General features: G+C 40.1%; 1 protein-coding gene across 1 annotated transcript in view; it reads right to left on the bottom strand.

Annotated features, from left to right (window-relative positions):
• Positions 1-6,427: 6,427 nt before the first annotated feature.
• Positions 6,428-26,731, bottom strand: part of shisa7b (shisa family member 7) — a 52,279-nt gene continuing 31,975 nt past the window's right edge. Inside the window, exons 3-10 of the mRNA XM_033975278.2 lie at positions 26,244-26,512; positions 24,388-24,630; positions 23,923-24,039; positions 22,597-22,742; positions 19,065-19,133; positions 14,164-14,394; positions 7,972-8,350; positions 6,428-7,565 (exon numbers count right to left, since the gene is read on the bottom strand). Of these exons, the coding sequence (XP_033831169.1) occupies positions 7,166-7,565; positions 7,972-8,350; positions 14,164-14,394; positions 19,065-19,133; positions 22,597-22,742; positions 23,923-24,039; positions 24,388-24,630; positions 26,244-26,512 (1,854 nt within the window). The 3' untranslated portion in view covers positions 6,428-7,165. The remainder of the gene's footprint in view (positions 7,566-7,971; positions 8,351-14,163; positions 14,395-19,064; positions 19,134-22,596; positions 22,743-23,922; positions 24,040-24,387; positions 24,631-26,243; positions 26,513-26,731) is intronic.

Raw genomic sequence — 26,731 nt, forward strand, 5'->3', positions numbered from 1 at the left:
TTCTAAAAAAAAACTTAGTGTGGACTCTTATATATATAAATATAATAAAGACCAAAATAAAAGTTGACTCAGGCTGTTTGCAATGTATTTTTCATAAGTGAATGAATGATGTATGAAATTGCAAAGCAAAGTGAGTGGTACACTTTACTGTCTCTGTATGTTTTGTTCTCCATATTTGACCCATTCTTTCATGCCACTGGGTCAGTCTGTCTTCAGTGCAGCACCTGGGTTCCCACCTCCAGATCTTGGCCTTGGTTTGGTCAGGACTACTCCACTGAAAGGTCACACCAGCCTGGTAATCAGACCACAGCCCTCTTTGCTGTGAGGTGAAAGTGCTATCCATTTATTAAAGACTTTATTATGTTTTTTTCTGGTATTAGTGTTAAACTATCATGTGGATCAGTATTTTATTTGTTGTGTTCAAAGGTGATATTGATTTAAAACAGCTGAATAGAAACAGGTCCATTCATTTCCTGTTCAAATCTGCAGACTGGAGAACTGCCTTTTATTAGAGCTATTTGGCTGTAACGAGGAGCAGATTTTCAAAATGTGTCAGTTTTGTTGAAAAATGGCATGTGACCTTTTAGAACCTGAACATTTTGAATCATTGCAAGTAAATTCATGGATGTGAGCAGAGATAGGGGGTAGGTGAAAACGGGAATTTCCTGAAGTCATGCAGACAGTGCTGGAAGGTAACAAAGTACAAGTAGGAAAGTACAGTCAGTAGAATTTTTAGGTATCTGTACTTTATTTTTACTTTTACAGTGAATACTGTACTGTTACTTTTATTTCACTACATTTGAGAGCAGTATCTGTACTTTCTACTCCACTACATTTTTGAACTGGACTGAAAAGTAAAAGTATTTTTCATAGATTTGGTTATTTTTACCATGTCTGTGGTAACATCCTGACTAAAGTTTTCAAGTTCAAACTTCGATTTTGAGCAAACAAAAATAAATACACAAAATTCACAAGAAAAGATAAGAAATTGATTAGTTACTGTGACCAAAATATGTATAATTTTTAACCCTATATTGCTACATTTACACTTTAGCAATTTAACATTACTTGTGTGAAATACATTTGCTTTTTACTTTTAAACTACATTTTAAACGGGTAGTTTAATGCTTTTACTTAAGTAGATTTTTTCATGTGATACTTTCACTTGAGTAACATTTTACCTCTGTATCTCTACTTTTATTTAAGTACCAAAATTAAGTACTTCATCCACCACTGCACGCAGGGTAATGCAGGATTACTCAAACATGCACAAATCAAAATACAATTCTGAGTACGCTAATGATGAGAGAAAACCAACATGAGCTTATAAAAGTCAACTAGATTTATTTTATTATTATTTTTTTTAATGACCTCCTAATAACTATAAGCCAAATATAAGCAAAACAAACCCTTTCCACTGCTGTGATCACATTTCGTTTTTTTGCCTTTATGTCCTTTATGCCCCTCCTCTTCCACACCACAGTCTCATGATGATTCTCCTTGTACTGGGTCTCTCTTAAGTCATTATCGTGCACAGGTTTGGCACAGCGCCTTTGCGGCCACACTGGGTTATTACTCCTCTCCTAATGACTATAATGAATTTAATCTTTCATGTTTAAGGGTGTGAGGAGGGAGAGGGGTCACCGGCAGAGGGGCGAGGCCACGTAAAACTTCAAATTGGTCTCTTGGGATAAAATACACTGACAATTTAAAGCAGAAGGTAAATTATGAGCTACCACCAGCACTTTTATTGCTCATTAAAAGTGATGTTATTGTGAATGTTTTATACTCAACCTGGGAGGCACTTTGACCATTTATTGATTTTTTTTTTTAAATCAGACATATTCTGCAAAATAGACTTTTCAGAAATATTAACCATGTGACAGTTGTTTCCTCTTCTCATTTACTCACCAGAAGTTGTATTTAAAGTGATTCATGCATGTTTGAGTAAACTTTAATCGCTCATTTTCAAGATGCCATTTTGCAGATCAATCCCCGTTTTCCCCATCCTTGGTACACGCCTACTGTGACGTATTTACTGCATTCTCCAGTGTTTTTTTTTTTTCTAAATCAGTGATACACGTAGGATTCAGCAGCGTTGTGTATTCATTTTGGTACAAATGTTTTAAAATCCTCGCCAGTGTGATGCGCAGCTATCCACAGGAGGGGCCGACAGCTACGCGGCGTTTTGTTGCGATGACGTTTACGGTGACGTCAGCTCCCACATAATAATCCACAGGTGTCGTAGATTATAACTATAGAGCACACACAGGCACAACAGATCTGCTCTAACAGTACAATAATTATCTTTATGTGATGCAGATTGTATTTGACATAAACAGATTCTACGCATCCTGCAGTGATATATCAATATACATCAGTAATTGCTTCCTGTGCTATTTTTAGTCTGAATGAAATGTTCCTTAATACTTTAAAGTCGCACTACGGAATTAAACATTTATTTTGCATTTACTCAATTACTGATGATTTTATTGTTCTAAATACCTTCAAAAGCGTGGATTTTACTGTAAGCGGGTCCACAGATCTGACATATAACTTGGCCTGGTTACCTGCTCGTCTCCATGGAGATAGATATAGAAGTTAAGTTAGAGACAAGCTAACTGACCCAAGATAATGTTGCATCTTTAATGATTTGTTTGCTGATATAATGATGTTTATGTCAAATGGTGGTTCTCGGTGTATCCATCTACGTGTGCTCACTTTTAAAATATAAAATAAAGATCGCCCTTAATCCTTTAAAAAGAGTGAATGAACGTATGAACAGAAATATTCCACACTACATTTGTATCTTTGAATCTAAAATAAGAGACAACCTCGTAGGCATTTGGTTTAGTGGGATTTTTATTATAATTATCAACAGTATGGTTTCTACAAACGCAAGATTTGATCACCAATAACAAAAGGGTTGCACATCAGTGAGACCTTCAGTTTGGATTTTCTTGGAGATAGACATAGAGAGGGCTGCCTAAATAAATGTATCATACAAGTTGAGGTATGCGGAGTAGCTTTTTCAATGACAAACCTGTCCACGGCCCCAGCAGTGAACAGCATCCACGCAACACACAACGCATCCACGCGGAAATACACAGGGTTTAATGGGACATATCAAATAACATGAACAGGGTCTGGCTCAGAGCTTCAGACGGGACAGGGAGTATCTAGATTTATCATGTTTCACTTTCTTATTAAAAGTCTCCTGGGACGTATTTGGTATTTTCCACATTTCAAATATATTCTCAAAATATATGAGCTTAAAAATGTGTTTTCATTTATAATTGGTTTACATATGTTAGGACAAAAACTGGTCTTAAATACCCACATCACTGACTATGATCACATGCACACCCAGATCTGATAATAGTCTGATTTCTGGATCTGGAAGAATATTTAAATAACTTGCAAATCACAAAGTCAAAGGGAGTAATCTGAGGGACCATGATCAGAAAGAAATTAGATCAGTTTTGTTATTAGCATTTCCATTTTAATCTTATAACTCCAAAAATCTGTTCATAATCTGATTGTGAGTGTGCATGTAACTGAGTAGATGTTGTTTAGCAGGTGAATAGTTTCAATATTTTCTGATGGCTTTAGCTATGACGTAACAATAAGTCATCATTAAACATACATCTTGTGAAATAAGATTCTCAATATAATCCCGGTGTTGAAATTTGGACAGTGACCATAATGTTTCTTGGAGTTGGTGGTACCACACGTCTAAAGTGGGTCTGTGTCCATGGCTTGAGACTGGTTCATAGCAGAAGAGGCTCTTCATATTTACATTATGGCTTATGGTGTGTACAGGCCACATGCTGTCCTCAGATTATCATGAAGAATTAACTTTAGAACAGCTACCATTGAATTTATTTTATTTTCATTAAAACTTAAAGGTGCATTATGTAACTTTTCTGGTAAAGGGTTCACCACCTGCTTGTTTCCATGGAGATGTGATGGCTGCTTTGCCTGAAATGTTCTAGTTTTGGAATTAAACTTCCTGTAGTCTGATTGTTTTCCATGTGCAAACACGGTCTCACCCCAGTTCAGATTTATGATATATTCCATAAGCAGCTCTTCAGGTCAAAATAAATCTGTTGTGTTCTGTCTGCATCAAAATATAGTGATTATAAATGATTTATTGTCCAATAATCAGGAAGTGTGTGTTAGCATACCACTTGTTAGCTTTGCCATCATGGTAAAACTCCCCTCTGGTCTCTGAGAGTTGTGAAAAGTGCTTATAAACTCATCATGGTGAATAATTAGGATGCTCTTAATATATAAGGTAAGTGAGGAATAACTCTGGACCTCTCCAAACTGTTTAAAATGAACTAGTTTTGTTTTTAATGTTTTTAAGACTGCATCTTTAATGGTCTCCATGGAGACAAACAGGAGAAGTCACCAGCCCAAGTTACCAGGTCAGATCTATGGAAAGGCAAGCTATCTCCCAATGCACGATAGATTAGTTTAATGCTATATTATGGAACATCCCAGGCAAAGCAAAAATATCTCCAAAGCAGGTGTCAGAGCCTCCATCAGAGCAGTTATATAAACCTGCTAATTCACAATAAAAAGATTGTATATGTTTAGTGTCTTTAACTCTTCAAATACTGATGAAAAACAGGGACTTCACAAAACCTTGATTTATCAAATCAATACAATATAATAATTTACATTTTGAATGTAAAAATTCTTGCTTTGGTGAATGTTTTCCAAAAAGAAAATCTCAAATTAGTTTTTTTTAAATTATTTTACAGGTCTTAAAATTCATCACAAGTTGATATGAACATGTAACAAACCCACGTTCCAATAAAATAAAGCAGGTCTGTATTTGTAAAAAGACAAAATCCACTGAACTGAAAACATTTACACACATACACACCATGACATCATCAGTCAGCACTGTGACATCATCAACACTGGCCTGTGACATCATCAACATGCGGTTCATATTTTGTCAATAATGATTGCATCAGCTCTTTTAGTTCTGGACAATACAGAGAAATGTATTTTATATTATTCATATTGTTTTAATTATTCCACTAGAAAGATTTAATATACTCAAAATCTCAGGAATACACATTAAAATTCACAGATTAAAAAAATAATGTTTGAGTCAAACAAAATGGAGGTTGTTTTGGGGTTCTTTACATGATGCAAAAGTATGAAGAAATGAACAGTGTTAAGACAGTGACAAAAGCTTCAGTCAATCATCAAAAACCATGGCAACAACTGAAGCCCCATTTCCACCAGGAGGAACAAAAGTTACTCTTCATGTAGAAATTTCAAGGGGCACTATGTAACATTTGATGTGGAGAGTCCAAAACCTGCTTTTCTCCATGGAGATGATGTTGCTTTGGCTGGAATGTTCCACAGAATGGCATAAAAATCTGACCTTACCAAAACCAATGTCTTTTATGGCAGTATTAACACCGATAAGTGAATAAATGGAAGTTGGATATATTAATGCCATACTGTGGAATATTCTCAGCAGATTTTCATGAGCCAAACCAGTGATACTCTCTTCCAAAAAAAAAAAAAAAATACGTAATGAACCTTTAATCAAAGTTATTACTCTTGAAAAAGGAAGGACTTAGGAATCACTTTAGTAGGATTTAGGATTTACTGTATGAATGGGGTTTCAGACAGATTAAAAAAAGCAGCGTTGCCATAGCAATTAACCATTTAAAACAAAATATTACATCTTTCGAATGGTAAAAAGTCCTCAAAATGTCAGCTAGAATAGGAAGTTGAAACTCATGAATAGGGAACTTTACTCTATACCATTTATCTTACCAATAATTGAATTAATACTGACAATTACTACTATAAAGATGCTAAAATACATATTGTTGCTACCTTGGATTAGCAAAGTCTAAAAATTCTGTATACACATAACAAACACTAGCTCCAATCTGCCCCCTGGTGGAAATGTGGTGACATATTTATTCATCTCAAACAAAGCCCTGATTACTTTTCACCATCAGTAAAGTCCAGCCTGAACAGCCGAAAGGTCCAACTGACAGCCTTACGCGTGGAAGTATGACACAGCAAATAAATAAATATATAAATAAATAAATAATCATGTTCATCGACTCCGAACGCCACAAAAGTCCCTTAAATCTTTGAGGATACAAAAACACTGTTGCTGTTGAGAGTTCACTTTTATAACAAAGAGAAGAAAATCAAGTTTACACAAGCATGCCTCCGACAGTGACGCACACGGAAAGTACAAATGTATGAAGCCATACAGAGCACAGAGACACAGTTATTTAGCCCTTGGAGTGAAGAGTCCACGGTTCCGCCTCACACCCACCCCCCCTCTCCCCCCACTGTCCCGCCTCACACCCACCCCCCACCCCCCTACACCCTTCCGCCTCTCCCCTCATCCAGGTGAGCAGCTCATGTGGTCGCCATAGAATCTCTGGACCAGTGTAAAGTCCTGGGCGTGGAGCCGTGAGTCGTGAGGTGATTCTTCTACATCAGAGAGAACTTATGCAAAGGGTCACACAGCACAATGTTATAAAGATATACACCACTGTACAAAGGCTTCCACATCGCCATGGCAGCAGTTTGTTCTGATCTAAATCACGCCCGGAAGGCATTTCAACATGTTTTTGCAGAGAGTGGGTCGTCTTTGTGATAGTCCAAATGGACCGATCAAACTAGCTGCTAAATACAAACGAGTATACACAGTTGTACAGGGCTCAGTGAGGGACATTATTCATAGATTCATTTCATAGAAAAGCTTCATTTGAAATACTTTTTGTGAAAGAAAAGTGTCATCTGCCTCAGTGCTCCTCCGAGCTCTGAGGACAGAGGACAGGAACAAACCCAAAACAAATCCCACAAAGCAGGTTCCAACACTAAAGTGAGAGCGGAGACCAGAAGACACAGCCGCTCACTAAAGTGAGAGCGGAAACCAGCAGACACAGCCGCTGTTTTTTGCTTTTTTAAATGGACATTTCTGTCTTCCCTTTACAAAGAATGGCTCATATTCTGTTTCCCATGTACAGAGTGACAAAGCTTTATAAGGACTAAAGGAGGATCACCACGTTTGTTTAGGGGAGGGGTCTGTGAGCAGCTCTGAGGGGCAGCGCCGCACTGTGAGACCCTTTTGTTCACTGCCTACATTTCCCATGATGCCTCGGGCTCACACAGTGACCTCGTTCTTACTGCCAGTCCGGAGCCCCTGCCCCCCTCCTCCCCCCGGGATGAAGTGCAGCTGCTCGATGGTGTTCTGCCTCTTGCTGGCGAAGGCCATGCGGCGGGCGTTGGGGTGCCCCCCTGTGCCCCCATAGGGGTCCCAGTGCGAAGGCGCGCTGGAGCCGCGCTCGTGCTCGTGACCCGATGTGGGATGGGAGTTCATCTTGATCATGTGGTGCCGGTCCAAGGAGGGAGTGACGCAGATGTTCTGCTGAGACTGGGTCTTCTGATGGTGGGACAAACGGCCCATAGTGGGCACCATCCCCGAGCGTTCCGCCCCCATCACCCCCATGGACATGAGGCGGTCCTCCAGGCAGTCTGGGGACACCAGCAGCCTCTCATGGGACCTGCAGCACACATGCATATGTTAAACATGTCTCTGTAGTACATACATGTGGCACATACATGTGTTACATACATGTTACATACATGTGTTACATATATGTTACATACATGTGTTACATATATGTTACATACATGTGTTACATATATGTTACACACATGTGGTACATACATGTGGTACATATGAGATTTTGTATGTTAAACATGTATGTTCTGATGGTCACTCAGCTGCTGTGAATCTGTGAAGTGACATGGATCAAAACCAGTGAAGTGATTTCTTACGACGTCTGCTTATACGCTCATGTTCTTGAACACATTATACACATAATCATAGTATACATTGTGCAATATACATGTACACATTGTACACATAATCACAGTGCACATAGTATCCACAGTATGACCTCTGACCTGCGGAGCGTCTGCGAGTTGGAGCTGCGGCTGGTACTCATCATGGCTTTGTAGTACTGGTGCTGTTGGTTCTTGGACAGGCGGGACAGCGTGTTGCCTTCCCCCAGAGCAAGTAGCTGATCCTGGGAGCGCACGCGGCGAGGCGGCCGGTCGAAGGTGGAGCTGGTGTACTGGGGTTGGGCAGGGAGGGGGTAGGGGTTTGGGGTGGAGGTCGGGATGTGGAGGCGCGGTCTGGAGCCGTGCAGAGGCAGAGTGCCCCGGGAGCCCAGGGTGTATTCTCCGCCCCAGGGCAGGTGGTGCTGCGATGAGTGGAACGATGGAGGGGCATTGTTCTGGCGCCGTTTGCTGTAGTACCCAGAATACTCATCGAACTCTTTCTCTGTAGCAGATACACATAGATCAGTACAATATGAGATTCTACATACTTGAAAAATAATGAAACCAAAATATAAATGTTTTCCTTTTAGTTCGACAATCAATCATATCGACTAAACAAAACATATTATATTTTTTCAGGTATTTAGTGTTAAACTATACTTAACAGATAGTTATTATTGTACTTTTTGTTCATTGTAAACCTCAATATTGAACAGCTGCTCAAAACTGCAGACGTGTCAGGCCCTGTATTTTCATAGTTACTTTTCAGTGTAGTGGATTTTAATTTATGTATTGTTCATAAATGTATCCATTTCTCAATAGAAAAAAAATCACATCTGTGGCCTGGAGTCTGGATTTGAACCACAGACTGAATAAAGAAGTGGACTAAGTGAGTGTGACGTCACTCATAGCATTCGGCTCCAGTCAAATGAAGATCTTCGAGGCTAGAGCGGGTATAGGGGCCAATTTGGAGCTAAGTTCCATATTTGGAATTCCAACTGTGAGTATCATAGCAACCAAAGAGCCAATCTGAAGCAAGGCTGTTGAAGGTAACGCCCCTTCTGCACCACTGGTTTAGCAGGTAGTTATTAATGTTCATATCTTGATAGGAAAATAGCTAAATAAAAACACCTGAATCATGTAGAACGGGTTAATACGAATACATTTTAAGACCAAGATGAAGAGCCTGATAGCAGCAGTTACAGAGAGAGGGGCCACAGTTTTTTAATGTAAAGTGAATTGTGACCAAAGTCAATGGAGCTGGAAGCGCGCCCATGCTCTGTTTGAAGCGTGGCGGTTAGCAGGTTAGCTATGTCCATTTAATTCAATTCAATTCATTTTTATTTTGTAACACTCAAAATCACAACAAGAGTTGTCTCGAAGGGCGTTCATGTTTATGTGGTTTGAACTTAAATATTTGGAAGTAAGTACAGAGCAGTGGGCAGGGATGGGGGGTAGGTGGAAATTAAAAATTTCTGAGCCTTAAACACACGACAACACAGAGCTACACAAACATGTATGAATCAATCAACATACATCTTTGATTGGGCTAATAATGGAGGAACACCATGATAACACAGTAAAGACTCTAGTCCATTATACGTTTTCAAAATTGAATTCGTGGGTATAAAGTTTGTTGCTAGGCATTAATTTGTAAAAATCTGTGTGTGGCTGTATTACCAAGTACATGAAGGAATACATCATTTCAAGTTCACATCTTCCATTCATTCTTCCATCTTCTAATCATCCCTCCATCCTCCTGTTGTGTAAATGCTTCCTCATTAAACATGTGCAGGGTAGAATAATTATTCTATTTCACACGATTACCAAATTAAAACATATCAGAGAAAGGAGAATACTAAATATGTGGATGTGACTTCTTTCCTGATGCTGTCCATTTTCCAAGTCTGTTTTACATATAAACTCCATGAGTCAGTGGAGGAGGACTGCCTTCGGGCTGTGTACTGAGCATCACAATGAGGTTCATTAAAGTCGAATGTTTCTGCTGCTCCTGTTTCTCTGTAGAGACCCTTTAATCTTCAAAGCGTTTCCATGGCGGCAATCTAAACATGACCTTTAGTGCCTCCTCTTCTATTGAAACAGATGAGTTTAATGCCATACTGTGGCACATTACAGACAGAACAACAATATCTCCATTGAGACAAGGAGGTATTGGACCAATAGACTATATGTAAATGGACATAGCTAACCTGCTAGCATGGACGCATTTTTCTGGCTCCTTCGACTCTGGCTCCAATTCACTTTCTATTGAAAAACTATGGCCCCTGGCTCTGTAACTGCTGCCGTCATCATTTTTGCTCTTAAAATGTTCGTATTAACCTGTGCATTTATACAGTCTATGTATTGGACACTCCTCAGAAAAGTTACATAGTAGACCTTTAAGCAGATTTGACTCAGAACCTCAATTTGAATTATTGTAGATAGCAAATTGGAAAAAAAAGCAAGTAATGTGAGAGTTTATCAAGAGTTTATTATTTGCATGGCGTTTTAGTTTGTATAAACCTCCTAACCCTGTAGTTTAGACCTCTACGAACATGTTCTGAAATACATTGTATTATAGAATTAGTTTAGAAGTTTACCGTTTACAATATTTGTCTGAAAAAAGTTGCCTAATTCCATCTTTTAAAACAACGATCCAGCCTTACACTATGAGGACGTAATGACAAATGAATAGGCCGTGTTGCACCACATGCTCGGCACAGTCCCTCTTTAGACACGGGCCTAATTAATTCAACATGACTTTATTTCCACTTTCAGCTCCAGTGTAGTGAGCCTGTTGCCATGGAAACAACGCCAGCAACCAGGAAGCTAGTGGGAGCTTTTTCATGTCAATTTCTAATATGCTACGGTGCAGATTCAATTCTTTTGCCAATAAGCTTCATGGCAACAAGAGAATAGACAACCAAATGTTATTAGCTCTGTACAATATACTCACTGTCCCTCCTCTGCACCATATACTCACTGTCCCTCCTCTGTACCATATACTCACTGTCCCTCCTCTGTACCATATACTCACTGTCCCTCCTCTGTACCATATAAAACTGTTTCCCAACTTGTCCTGAATTTCAAATGTTCCATATACAAAACATCTCATTCCATCAAAGCTTCTCTACTTCCTCCTCTGCCCCACTCTCTCATAACAAAGTATCCTCCGATATTAAAACGCATTTTTGTTTTTCAATTCCCATCAGCAAGAAAACCATAGCACAGAGTCAAACCACACTGACCTATGACGTAACCGCTGCACTCCTCCTCCTCCTCTGCACTGGATCCTGTCTGTTTTTTGACAAAATTGGAATAATAATTATACCACGGTACATCAGTGCTTGCTTGGCCTTCTCCTCATTATCCTTTCCCCATCTGCGAGCTTATATTTGGTCTAGGCAGGGTACATGGAGGTCCAGACAAAGGGAAGGGGGCTGTGGCCGTTTGTTCCCCGACTGAGAGTGCTCAATCCCTGCAGACAAACCGGGACCAGCACCCCTCCCCCCATCGCAGCCTCCTCCACTTCAATGCCTTCTTCTCTCTGCTCTCCCTCTGCATCTTATCAGTTCACATATCTATATTTTGTCTCCGTATCCTCGGTTACCCTGGCTCTTCCTGTGTATGGACAGTTGCATTGTGGTTGTCAGTCGTGTCACGTCCCCCTGCTCCCTGTTTTATTAATGGGCTGCGCAAGAGCTGCTGGCGAGAGGAGTTAACACGCTGCGTATTTGGTAGGCTTTGGAAAAACAGGACCAGCCACAGCCTCACTATAGGAACAATGTTTGGAGCTACAGATGAAATGGTGTCATTTGTGAATAGAAATAGAGATCAACTGATATGTTTTTTTCATGGCCGATGCAAATATTGATTGTTTAGACTCCAGAGAAACCGATGACTGATAAGATCTCTCCATTGATATGTAGGGCTGATTTTGATTATCTTCCCAAAATTATGTTATTTAAATTTTCTACAAACTCCCCCCAAGCCATTTTTTTAACCATAAACTTGTAAGAGCTGCGTAGTCATGTTCTCTGGAGGTATTTCTTCACGCTCAAGTATTTAATTAAAGCTTTATGTGTATTCCTTAGACAGCAGGTCAAAGGCCATGATATCAGAGATTTAAGATTTAAAACATTAACTACAGATGCAACAAAAAGTGCAAATATATGGGTCTATCTCTAATTATAAACAGCAAAGTAAAGCAAAAAATGTATTCCAGTAAAGTGTTCAAATTACACAGCCGAATCACTCTCATTTACAAAGGGCTCTATATATTTCCAAGTACAAATCTCTCTCTCACATACAAATGTTCCATCCTTCAGTCATCCCAATCTAAAAATTCATTGCTGAGCTCACAGATGTCACCAGGTGTTTATGATGAAATAGAGTTATGTATGTAACCATGGTTCTATGAATCCTGGATGACCACCAGAGGGTGAATGACTCCCTTCTTGCGTGCACTTTCAGCACCGCCCTCTGGCAGTCATACAGGATTCATAGAATCATGGTTACACACATAACTCTCGTTTTCTCTTGTGCATTTAAACACACACCAAAACTCAGATCTAAATATTGTGTTATCTGTTTATTGTAGTTTCTTCCTGTCTGTGTAACTGTACCCAGTGAACTCATTAATGACCTGTAAGCATCACCTTACCTCTCCTCACATAGACTTGTACAGTGACTCATTTTGTCAGTGATAAAACTCATTTAAAGGCCCTCCATGTGCGTCAGATGCTGTGCCACAGAGCGCGTTGGCTTTAATCTAATAGGTTTTGTACAAGTTCTTTGATTAGATCCCATAAATAATAGGCCTATGTGATTGTAAAGAGTGACATCATCACAAACGTTCACAGTTCCACTGACACAAACAGCAGAAACATGAACTTTATCTGAACCTGATGAATCATAATATCAGTAGATGTGCCTGTTTTTTTCCATATAAAATCATTTTAGCAGTTTCATTATTAGGCCTAGACTGATCACCTCTAGAGGGAAAACAGACTGCACTAATTGCTTTTGTGCAGTTTTAAATTGAAAACGGCACGATACAAGGCCACAGAGCGGGTTCAAATCTGCCAATTATAGTGAATGAGGCTGGAATATTTGGAGTAATCATCACTTACCCCCAGAGTTAATTAACAGTTAATACAGAAACGCCAAGAGACTGCAGCCTCCTGGGACATTGCACTGATCAAACCTGACCTGCTTCTTTCAACATGAACCAAACTCGTTTAAAGTGCAGACTGGTTAGACTACACCAAAGACATAGTAACATCATTTCTACTAGTTCTAGTTTTTGTGAAGTTTATAATTTTACTTTCTGGATGGACGGCAGCAGATTTGACACGCATAGAGGTAATTCTATAACTGTTACCTAGCAACCATAATATTAACAAGGACCAAAAGTAGCCTACACTGCACTACAGTTAAACCCAGGTCCATAAAAATAAACCACCTTTATTTTGTTGCATGTTTAAAATACCAAAAAAATGTGTTGACTGGAATTTTTGGTGTTGTTTAAAAATGCACCACCAGTCAAAAGTTTGGACACCGTCTCATTGTCACTCATGGTTTTTTTTTCATTATTTTTACTACTACTTACATGGAAGACATCACATATATCAAGCAAGATATATGGAATTATGTAGTAAAGAAAAAACATCTTCGGCAAAGCAAAGGGTGAACACTTTGAGGATTTGAATATGAATATTTTACTTTTTCCTTTGCTGCATAAAAAGTAGTAGTAAAATTAGAGATGAACTGATTCAGCTTTTTCAGTTTCCACATCGATTCCAGTTCTAAAGCTTTAACGATCTGCCGATGCCCGATATCAACTAATACTAGAATCAGAAAAGAGCAAGACAAAACTCATCCAAATGTAACTTTTACTTATTCCTCTAGTAACTCCTTTGTATAAATAAAAGTTCAAACAGAATGAGTCTTATTACATTATGTTTATGTCCAACCTGGGTATCGACAGAAACAGTATTTGGAAGCAGATATCCGATTCAGCTAAAATTTCAATATCGGTGCTGTACCAGTATCAGATCAAAGCATCCCTAGTAAAAATTAATAAAAATAAAAAAACATTGAATGAGAGGGCGTGTCCGATTTTTTGACTGGTAGTGTAAGTAGAGGGATTCTGTTTTAAAACTCACTACTATTTCCTGTATTTTTGCATTTTAGTACTTTTCTCTTTAGCCTTTTTTTCCATACAATCTGTAAAATAAATATTACGCACTGGTTCTACTCCATCAAACCATTGTCATAATTAGAAAAACATGAAAACCTGCCGCATGGACTCACCCAGCCTCTTGAGGGAGCTGTAGCGGCTGAGCTCAGGCTTCATCGCGGCCTCGTACGACGGTGGCAGTTGGGCCAGGTTGTGGAACGAGTGAGAGAAGGAGGGGTGGCCGGTGTTGTGTCGCATACTTCCTGTTCCCATAATGCCGCTGGAGCCGGGACCCTTCGTGCTGCCCGACAACATGCCCGGAACGGATGGGAGCTGCGGGGTGTTGTTCATCCGCGGGCCACGCTCTAAAACCAGGAAGTAAACAAGTTAGAAACCAGGAAGTAGACAGGAAGTGACTCTCAGCGCCATGGAGACTGTTTATAAATACAAATCAATGTTTTGGATTTATCAGGGAGTTTTGATAAATGTGTAAAGGATCAGCCACATTCAAAAACAGAAAAATACAGAGACAGCATCAGGCTAACATACAGGAGGATCGCAAGAAGCAGGAATATGGTGGAAGAGACAAGTATTTCAGACGTTCAGTTATAAATCAAATGCACAAAGATATATTTAATTGTGATGATGACTGATTTAAAAACCTGAACAAGGTTTCTCAATGTCCCAGGTATTGATTCATTCACAGGGGAATTTGGAAGAACTTCAAGAGTCTAGCAAAAAAAAAAAAAAAAAAAAAAAAAAAAGTATTAATAATTCAGTCCTGGGATTAGTCTTACTCTGAATCATTTAGAACAGGGTTTAGGGCTCTGATATAGGCCAAGTTCAGTCCTGATTTAGGCCGTACTTTTCGATAGTGATGCAAACATGCAGCATTAATGAGATGCTAGTTGGAAAGCTAATATTTTTCTATCCATGTGTTCTAGTGATCCTTATAGATGCCATTTTAAGGACTCGGGTGGACTTTTTAAAGAATTTTAGAAATGTAATACAGTATTTTGAATTGTTTATTTCTATGGAAACAGTCCTAATTTAATTTCACTTGAAACTAGGGATGGGACAATAGATACTAATATTGTTTATCGTGATAAAAAGGGTAAACAATATTAGTTTATGGGACATTTAATACAATCATGAGAATCACCATTTATTATTATTATTATTATTATTATTATTATTATTATTATTATTATTATCATTATCTGCTAGATCATAGTACAAAGTACAATTACATTAAATTTGTTTAAACACTTATTCATATTATATTAAAATGATTATTATTAACATTTTTAAACTATCAGCAGCTTTAATCATTATCGTGATATAATCGATAATTGTAATTATTTTGGCCATGATAATCATGACACTAAATTTCATTATCGTCCCGTGCCAAAATGAAACCCAAAGCTGGTGGTCGTCTTTCTTAACTGAACTCCTGAAGGATCCTCGACTCTCGCACCGTGTTCCTGTCTCCGGAGATGCCCCCGTCACACTGAGCCAAAGCACACTGATCCGTTCACACAGGATGCTGTCTTTATGTAAGACACAGCAGCGGAGTGAGGGAGGGGCAGTGCTTTGCAACATGTAAACGCACCATTAGTTACGCCATACATTTACATTTAAACAGCACAGTGATACTCCTGAAAGAGCGGACACACGGCACGTTCAGCCTCACATGGAGCTGCACCCAAGGGAGACATGGAGGTGCACCCGAGGGAGACATGTGGAGGCCTCAAGCAGAGGTCAGAACCATGCTGCCACAGTAACAGGGGTCTCAAGTACAACACACAACCAGTCTGAGATTATTTATGCATTATCTTTACAATAATATTAAAAAAAACATGATTTGTCTATCTAGTAATCAGCTAGGAATATCTGTAATAGTACCAGGGGTAATGGAAGTACATGTAGTAACGAGCCCTCATGTTTGCATTTATAATAGTAGTACAGTGTTTCTTTTAATGCAGAAGTTTGAGGGTAATGATCTAAATACTTAATACCCTTTATCTACTGTATGTAATTATAAATACTTTTACGTAAAGCGCCCATATTACACGCTTTCCTGATCTATGTTGTAATGTTGTTTCCTGGAGTTGTGTTTTGTTTCATTCACACATGTTTAATACACAAACCCTGCACATTTAGGCTGAGTTCTTCTCCCAAACATAAAACACTCTGTTCCACCATTTGATGTCATCATGTGGTAATACAGGAAGTGCTCCAGTATGTATATCAACTCCATACACCTTCACTAGAACCATTTGGATAATTTAAGCCCTGGAATTGCCAGTCTGTACTGAAACTAAAGGAAAACGGAGCTTTTAACCTGAAAACTACTGCTTCATGACATCACAAGATGGAACTGAGCATTTTGAGTTTTGTAGAAATAGACAGACTAATAATAAAGTGTTACTCAATCATGTGTGAATGAAACAAAACACAACTCCAGGTCTGTTTTTGAGGAGGTAACAACATTATAACATGGTTTAAAGCTCACAAGAGTCAATTTAGTGTAATATAGGACCTTTAACTGAAATGACTGAGCGTCCATTAATAAGCACTTATGTGCTGACTCCCCTTGAATGGGCCATTTAACCACAGTGTCTACAGTTGAACCCTGTGCTAATTCAGGACATGAGGAGACCTTAAACTGTCCTTCTGTTGTTGGTCTCAGACAGAATCGATGTGGTGTGTTCAGGTGCCGATGGAAATGAGAGGCTTTGGGTTAAAGAACACACATGTACCGGCATTGACCATTGATAGTAATGGGCCATAATGTCCAGTAATGCCTTTGTTAAGCGTCACCCAGGGAGCACTGTGCTCCTCACACAGAAGCAGGGCTAGCTACAGACTCGTACAGATACAGGGCAGTCAGGGGGTTATGGGTCTGTCATGTTTTTGGTCACGCTCTCTCTCTGACGCTCGGCTGGTCACAACATGAGTCACATTTAAAGTGCTTCTCTGAGTCCTGCAGAACACAGGAAGGAGCTACAGGAGCTGTCAAGCTCAAGTTAAGACTTACATTACATTAAACATTTATCTCTTAGGGCGCACTCACAATAGGCCAATCAAACTGTGCCCAAGAAGAGAAAGCCCTGAAAGCCCTGTGCATTTGTCCAGTGTGAGCACAAATGATCTGCACCCAAAAATGGCACGCTTCAGACTCTGGCACGGCTGGAAGAGGTGCAAAGCACAGCACTGTTACTTTTGTATGAGTACATACACAACTTATGTTTATGAGCCCTGACACGTGCATCACTCCTCATAGGAGGAGAAGGCGACAGAAGCTTTGAAGCAGGAGGAGCACACATCACAGACAGGACCCATATCGGCCTGACCTTAGCCTAGTGATATTTCATGCCACTGAGCTTATTCTTTGTGCTTCAGCATTAGCACTTAGCGCTGTATGATGCCATCACAGAGCCGTGGCTCAAATCCCTTGCACAGGTGTCAGAGCGGACCACAGCACCCGTCCCATCAAGCTCCTTAGCAGTGTTGTCACGATACCAAAGCTAGCATTGCTTCTGTGTGTGGTGCAGAGTGTGGCTATAAGGACAGTGGGCTTTAGCTTAAGCCAGAGCTGCAGTACCACATGGGAGCAGCAGTGAGCACACACAGGACAGAGGACGCTCTGAAGCCGTGCAGTGAGACACACCACAGCGCCCCCTAGAGACAAACATTTAAATAAACATGTGCTTAGACTGTGCACAGAGCAGAGTGAGGGACAGGCCAGAGAACACACAGGCATGGAGACTCTCTGATTCTCCTGTGAGACTGACACACAGACGTACATGGGCCACGAAGAACCAGTCTCCTTATATAATGTTGAATAACACTAATAAACAGGTCATCTTAATGTGGCTAATGGCTGTGGTATCTGCAACATGTTTAGTCTTCCTCTCAGGCCTTGCTCTGTGGAGTTGGTATGGGGAGTCAACAGAGGGACAAATAGGTATGTTGTCCCAGTACCCAGGGTCTTAGGGGCCTAAAACTAGACCCTCTTCCTATTTATTTATATTAGAAGGGGGCCCATGTGAGGCTTCTTGATCCGGGCCTCCAAATTTCTGTCAACAGGCCTGTGTCCTTGTGCTTAGATACCTCAAGGTGGACAGTATAAGCAAATTCTCCTCACCAAGATCAGGGGGAACCCAATTCCACATTTCTTTAGGACACAGACATATCATATCAACAAGCACAATAAGCTAATCTTCAAACTAGGAACTCCCTGACCAAGAATCTATAGTCTCACACTCACTTTTGTCAACCAAGTGGCATTTAAGCAGAGGAAGTAGAGGAGAATATAGTAGGGCTTTTGTTAATTAGTCAGTCGATAGTGTCTTAAGCCCGCCACACACTAAAGGGTTTTTCAAACTTAAACTAATTTTCAACATGCAATAAAAAGCACAGACCACAAACATGAGGAGAAACAGATGAGATTTTAAATTTCTGAGCGCAAAGACTGCAGGATATGGCAGTGAAGAGACCGCACACCACAAGCTAATAGTTGCAAGCACAAATTTGCCCCTATAACTGCTCTAGCCTCAATGAGCTTCATTTGACTGGAGCTGAACGCTGTGGGTGATGTCACACTCACTTAGTCTACTTCTTTATACAGACTATGGACAACACACGCACAGTGAGGCGCGGCGTGGCATAAAAATAACATATGGGGATCCTAAATCGAGTGATGCCTCCCTGAAGTCAAGTAGAAGCAAATTGAGTCCTAAATCTGGAAAATTATCCTGTAGTGTGTGGCGGGCTTAAGTCAATGTATACCAATTTGGAGAGCTTTTGCCTTTGTTATGTCCCTTTCAGTCAGCGAATCGATCTGTGGGCCCGTCTTGAGTCAACACCTACAATAAAGTGAACATTACCATAAGGTGACTGGTTCTCTGGTCTTAGAATAACACATATAACTGTATTTTCCTGAGCGGTCAGTGACACAGGTGAATTCAGACGCCCGTGAGTGGATATTGGTCCGGCCCCGTCTGAACCGTGCCTCGGGCGTGAGGCTTACCGATGGTGGCTGTGTGTTTGGGGCTGGAGGACGCCCCCTGCTGGTTAAAAGGGTGAGGCAAAGTCCCAGCTGCGAAGAGAGCAGAGCCGACAAACTGAAGCACAGCACTCCAGAGACAGAACAAGAGTCCAGAGAAGCTTTGTGTTTGAGAAATACAGGAAGCGACAGGAGAGGGAGAGAGAGGGGACAGAGAGACGGCGAGCCCTCCAGGAACAACATCGACCAGTATAATACAACTTTTTTAAGTGTGTAATGGGATAGAAATTTGAATAATGAGATAAACACATTTTTAAATCTGATTTCCGTGTGTTTACATGTCCAAAAGAATCTCATCATCAAAACACCTCTAGAAACAATTGCATTCGGGAGACAAAGTACAAGTTCATTTTGACTCTTTCAATCTTTAACTTTTGCTACTTTACTTTTTGCCTTTTTTTTTTGATCATTTTCTTTGTTAAAACCTGCACAGGAGTGAACAATCTGAAAGAAACCAGATTACTCACATCAGACTAAATGTTTAGATAATCAGATAACTCCAGAAATCAGATTATGATCAGATTTTTGGTGCATGTAAACATTGAGCCTTTTGTGATCATAAAGTACAAAAAACTAGTATAGGTTGAGAAAATGACTGTGTATCTAGTATTTATTTATCCTGGAGAGACCACCAAAAAGAGAAGAGGAGAGAGATGGAGCAAAAGTAGAAGAAATCTGCAAATCCCATATATTAGATTGTTATGATGTTATTAGTACAGTGTAAAAATGTTAAAAGCTTTGTGGACAGAATGAGAAAAATGATTTTATATTTCAGTAGCAGCGTATTCTTAAAGGCGCACTGCAGAACTTTTCTAGAGAAGGGCATGCAACCTGCTTGTCTCCATGGAGATGTTAGGGTTAGGGTTGTTTAGGCTGGAAAGTTCGACAGTTGGACTTTATATTATCCATTTCTCATTGAGACAAGTACGTGGCACCCAGGGGTCAAGTTATAGGTCAGATCTGTGAAGAGGCGAGCCCACTCACTGTAAAAAATAACTATTTTTGAGAAATAAAAAAAAAAACTGTAATTAAATAAAAGTTAGATAAATACATTCCGGGCAAAGCAAAAACATCTCTATGGAGACAAACAGGTGGCATACCCTAAACTGTTAGATATGCTGTGAAAATGTAAGGAGAGAAGCTTAAGTCACCAGCCTCAACAAGAACGACAGCGATATCCTTCATTTAAAAACATTATGTGGGGCCTAAATAAAGACCCATTACCCAGAGACATGGATGATAATTAGATCCAGTGTAAGTGCTGCTTAATTTGAAAACAGAGCCCGCTGAGATTCTCCTGTCTTATCTGGCAACGCTACCCTAGCAGCAGACCTGGCGCCCGAGGTGGGATGTGTTTGTTGTGAGTGCGAGGCTGAGAGCTAAACTGTACAAGGCGACAATTACCAACGCTCCTCTGGGACACACAGGGAGCCAGACAGCAGCGGTCACTTAAACCAGATATATTATGATTTCCTCTGGTGTTTTGTGATTAAAGCAGACCTACTGTGTTATAATCTATGACATAGGTGAATCATTAAGCTATAATTTGGACACTTTAAATCGCAATATGAATCAAAAATGACTTAATATAAGAAACAACTGAAAAAAAAGACTTCTGCATTGGAAAACTGCAGTTTTGGAAGCTGTACGTCACACAACAAAGAGTCGGCACCTTTGATTGACAGCTGCAGATAACACTTGCAAAGCAGTGAAGTTTTTTTTCATTTGTGCCAAAGTGACTACACGACGCTGCCAAACGCGAATCATCGATTAAGAAAATAGAAATGTGGGTGTATACTTGGGACGGTGAAAACGAAGGTTGATCTGCATTATGGCATCTTTAAAATAAGCGATTAAAGATTACTCAAACATGCACAAACCACTGCAAATACAACTTCAGAGGGTTAATGAGAAGAAACGACTATAACAACGTTAAAAGCTCTGAAAAGTAAATTTAGAGTAATAGGTCTGCTTTAACTTTGATAATTTGCAATTACTGCAGTATTGATCTAAATAAAACTTAAAAGTACTCTGTCACTTTTCTAATAGACAGTCCGCCATCTTGTCTTCATGGAGATGTTATTGCTTTGCCTGGAATGTTCCACAGTATGGCATTAAGATAAGATAAGATATCACTTCCGTAACAATCCTGTAAATTCTTGTGTCAAAGATTTTTTTTTAAAACACATACAAAATAACATTGTAAGAATTCTGTAGAAAGACAACATTTTAAATATAAATCTCTACATATACATTAAACAAATCTATGACAAGTTTACAGGCAAAGTTACAGGTCAGATCTGTGAAAAGGTGACCTCACTCACAGTAAGAATGCATGTTTTTCCAGGTATTTTTAGGCAATAAAACACCTATTAATAGAATGAGAGATAAATCATCAATGCCTTACTGTGGAATATTCTAAGCAAAGCAATAACATTTCCATGGAGACAGGCAGAAAAGATATACTAATGCACATTTACTAATAGAGATGACTTGATTTGATTGACTTCCTGATCAAAACTGCTGCTGTATTTCAGTTTTTATTATTAGGTTTTTTGTAAAACTCCCACAAAACTCTCCATGTGTAAAAGCTTCCTATCGGCTGCTGTGTCATGTTCCAACGTTTGACTGACATGTTGTGACTAACCCAGACACAGGGATATTCAGAGGTCCCATTCAAATTTAAGACTTGCTTAAAGCTTCAAGTAAAAACAAAAAATATACTAGTAATAAATATGAAATAAATGTGGAAGAACATTTTAAATCTAGATGCAGATGTGTGTGTGTGTCTGCCTTGGTTTATGATTGTGATGAATACATATGGAAATTCATTTTTTATTTGTTTTATATTTATGTATGATTGGTAAGATTGTGTTTCCTACCAGACATCTGAACTTAATCTCTATAACACATGTAAAAAGAAATGATGTTTACCATTTCTTAAAAACTCTGTGTCTTGAAATGTCTTAAAATAGGTAGAAAACTTAACTGTATAAATAACTGATCATTTGGAAACATTTAAAAAGCCAGTACCCATTTTTTCCCATGTATTTGAGCTCAATTTGTCCTATTACAGAAAGCATTGTATTGCCCAATAATCAGGAAGTGTGCATCAGCATGTTAGTTGTATTTAGCTTTACTGTCACGACAAAACTGGTCTCTGAAAGTTGTAAAAGCTCTTATAAACTCATCATGGTGAATAATTATGCTCTGAATCCATAAGGTAAGTGAGGAATAACTGCAAACTTTTTAAAATGAACTAGTTCTGTTTTTCTCATTTTTAAGATGGTAAAAATCAAGAACAGCACCTTTAAATGGCCAAGCTAAGAATTGCAAAAATAAAACTTGTGACCCCAGGAGAAGAAGCTGATGTAGCGTGCTTCAGTTGCCAATTACAATTTCAAATGTTTCCATCCCATAGAATAAAAGGCAACATTAGAACAAAAAAGTTTAAAGTAAATCTGTATTGTCATTAAACTGTGTTAGTCTGACTTACTGCGGTTGTCCTTGCTCTGTAGCACGGGGGTGTAGATGTTTTTGGAGGTGCGACCATCTGAAGCGGTGCTCCCCAAGATGGTGGTGTTGTTCCTGTCTCCCTGCTGCACCGGGCTTGACTGGTGGCGCAAGATGTCCACCAGGGACCTACAACACAGGCACACAACAGTCAAATCAGTTTTATAATATCAAAACGAGGACAGGGGCCAGTAGAGCAGAGGAGACTTAATGTGTAATTCTAATGTATTTCTATGGATGTTTTGCATGTCTAGCCACAAATATAAAAAGTTTGGTGCTGGATCCTGAGCTCTACAGAACTTTATGGGGAATTATTGTTTTTTGAAAGAAATATACACGTAAATCTTTTACCAGCTTTTGTTTCATAAGGTTAGATGCAGAATTTGCCATAGAAGAAGTGAAAGAAGAGCTCCAGAATATCCAGGCCTAAACCATGACCTGGATTTTATACATTTTTTGTAACGGTATGAATTTAATGTCTTGTCTTCTTTTTTATAAAGTTTTTATTTTTATTTTTATTTTTTATCCAGGACAGACAAACATAGTGACCAGTCATATACAGTAGTGACAAGTGGCAATAAGACATACCATGACATACCACGTCATACCAAGACATACCATGACATACTACAACATACAAAGACATATCACGACACACAGAGGTATATCAAGACATACCATGACATACCACGACATACTACAACATACAAAGACATACCAAGAAATACCACAACATACCATGACATACTATAGCATACAAAGACATACCATGACACACCAAGACATACCACGATAAACCATGACATACTATTACATACAAAGACACATCACGACATACAGCGGTATATCACGACATGGCAAGACATGCAACAACATACCTAGACAAATCACGACATGCCAAGACATACCACGACACATCACAACATACCAAGACACGGTTTGTAGACGCATTTGTGTGTGTGTGATATTTCTGTGATTTTTTGCAATGTTTAATATCACCACCTTTATTTTACCGTGGCTCTAAATATGATGAAGTTTGTACTGTCTGTAATTATCTTGAAGTTTACTCTGTATCTTTGTTTTCATCATGTGACCTGTCAGTATAAAAGAGGCCTGGCAGCCATTTTGCTCTTTTAATATCTATGCCAGGATGAAGGCCCAGTAAGGCTGAAACATGATGGTGTTTTTTTTAATAAAATGAGATATCAAGATAGAAACACTGTGCATTATGACTATAAGGAAATATCAGCAGTTTTAAAATATTGACAGCCGAATGAACCCAAATGACGTTAAATGCAGTCAGTCTGACCTGGGCATGTTGATGTCCCTGTTTCTGGGTCTTCGGGCGACTTTACTGAAGGCGATCCTAACTCCCACAGCCACCACCAGAGTGAACGAGATCACTCCTCCGATCACATACGCCGTACTGTTTACGACAACACAAACAGAAGAATGTGTTAGAACTACATACTCCAAATTATAGTACTTAAATCAACAAACAAAATTACTACTACTGCTATACAAGGCCTTGCCTTGCCCACTTTGCCTGTTTTTAGGTAAACACACAGCAGGGCTCAGGAGACCGGTACAGATCATTTACACTCACACTAGACCATTGTAGCAGACTCTAGATGCTTTCCGTACTTTGGCGGGCTCAGCTGGTCTACTGTGGGTGCACTCTAATAAACACCTGTGCGATATTTGATGAAATAAAGGTACAAATAACACGTAAAATACTTGAGTAAATGTATCCCATCTATGACCGCTCCTGTACCTGGAGCTCTGTTGTTGGAGCGTCTCAAAGTCCGGGTCGGGGCTCTGGCCGGCGGGTTGTGTGGCTGCACCTTGCTGTTCGATCCACACGGGGGAGTTGTAGTTGTTGCAGGAGTCCTGGTCCAGGCGGTCCCTCTGGTGCTCGCAGCAGAAGCGGTAGTGGCACGTGCCACAGCAGTAAATGTAACTGCCCCTGGAGCAGTTAAAGGTGCTGTCGAAGTGCCCCATCACGTCAAAATACCCCCTGAGGAGGACAATAATATCATAATGTTTGCTTGAAGTCAGTTCAAAGATTTCAGATGACATCAAAAGAACTGTGTTTCCGATCCGGTGTCAGAATTTTAAAATTGTATCTTTGAAGTTATCTAACAACCCCCAGATCATGCCAACCTTCATATGTGACCGTTACCACCACAGCATTCAAAGGCCCCTGCCTTTGAATGTTTGCCGAATGTCTCCACCCTCTCTGCCCCCATTTCACTCTAAGCTGTCGTGGCCAATAACACCTATGTCTGCTGACCATAAACGCAGCAGATTGTCTAACAAGTTTATGTATACTACGACTATACTGAAACTAGATACTCAGGCACTGATACTGACAAAAACACACACAAAAACACTGTATAGTTTTAGAATAGGCTTGATCAGAACAAATATAAGATACTGTAATACTCTATAAGCAAAACAACTCTCATCTCAAAATTTTAGTCCTGTGCCAACACTAGTTCATTTTTATCTACATAAAAGGGGGCTTGTTAAGGAGCATACTCATTATCTTAGTTTTTTAAATAGATGAGAATAGGTCCAGTTTAAAATGTGTCTAAAACGAGTTGATGGAACTGAAATGCCTCTAGCCCGGTGCATCTGTCAGTGTGAGGATGCATATGTACATGAGAGCGTGCGATTGGCTGCAGTTTGATCGGAGTATTGTTTCCATGAGAACGAGGGGCTCTTGTAGTCCAAGTGCTGACACCGACACAAACATCCCGAGACCAAGAGTGTTACTAAGCAACAGCCAGACGCCTCTCACCAAACAGCCAGCATCTCTGAGATCTCAGTATGCAGCGCTCCCAGCAAACTCAGAGCCACACAGCCATCATAGTCATGAGAGCCATGAGAGCCAAAAGAGCCATCAGAACCATGAGAGTCATCAGAGCCATCATAGTCATGAGAGCCGTGAGAGCCTTGAGAGCCATAAGAGCCATAAGAGCCATGAGAGCCATGAGAGCCATCAGAACCATGAGAGTCATCAGAGCCATCATAGTCATGATAGTCATGAGAGCCGTGAGAGCCGTGAGAGCCATAAGAGCCATAAGAGCCATAAGAGCCATGAGAGCCATCAGAGCCATGAGAGCCAAAAGAGCCATCAGAACCATGAGAGTCATCAGAGCCATCATAGTCATGAGAGCCGTGAGAGCCGTGAGAGCCATAAGAGCCATGAGAGCCATCAGAGCCATGAGAGCCATCAGAGCCATGAGAGCCATCAGAGCCATCATAGTCATGAGAGCCGTGAGAGCCATGAGAGCCATCAGAGCCATCAGAGCCATCATAGTCATGAGAGCCGTGAGAGCCATAAGAGCCGTGAGAGCCATAAGAGCCATGAGAGCCATCAGAGCCATAAGAGCCATAAGCGTCATAAGAGCCATAAGACTCATGAGAGCGCTCAGAGCCATCAGGGTGTGTTTTAATAGTAGTGTTCCATTCAAAGTTCACACTTGTGATTTGCTAATTGCGATCATTAAAATCATGAAAGAGGACACCACCTAATGACATCAGCAGGTGGGAGAGTATTTTGAGCTCTATACAAAACAGCTTGGTCTCTTTTTCCTGAGAATGATAATGTATGAATGTTCTTACGTGCACACATCCACGTCCACCAGCTGTCTTGGAGGTGGGGCGACTTGAGCGGCCCCTAGTGGCGGCTTGAGGGCATCAGCGGCGGTCATGTTCCTGGGGAGCATGGTCTGTGGGAGGGGCTTCGGGGGTAGCTCTGCCACGACTGGTTCATCTCCGTCCTCCACCTCTGCCTTTTTAGGGGCGACCTTTGGCCCGGCGGGCGGGGGTAGGAGGGGGGGCTTTTGACCGGTCAGCAGGTACAGCGTAGAGCTCAGTTTAGGGTTCGAGGCCTGAGAATGAAAAAGGGAGATATTAATGAAGCCATTACACTGACTTTATGAAGGTGCAGTATGTAACATTTCTGTGGGGGATTCGTTACCTGCTTGTCTCCATGGAGATGTATTGGATTGCTATGAATAAATGTACCCGTTTTTTCTTTACTAAATTATTATATTTAAAAAAAAACATGCATGAGCGAGGTAACATTTACACAGATCTGACCTGTAACT

Source organism: Periophthalmus magnuspinnatus, chromosome 11 (assembly GCF_009829125.3).
Source record: "Periophthalmus magnuspinnatus isolate fPerMag1 chromosome 11, fPerMag1.2.pri, whole genome shotgun sequence".
Lineage (NCBI taxonomy): Eukaryota > Metazoa > Chordata > Actinopteri > Gobiiformes > Gobiidae > Periophthalmus > Periophthalmus magnuspinnatus.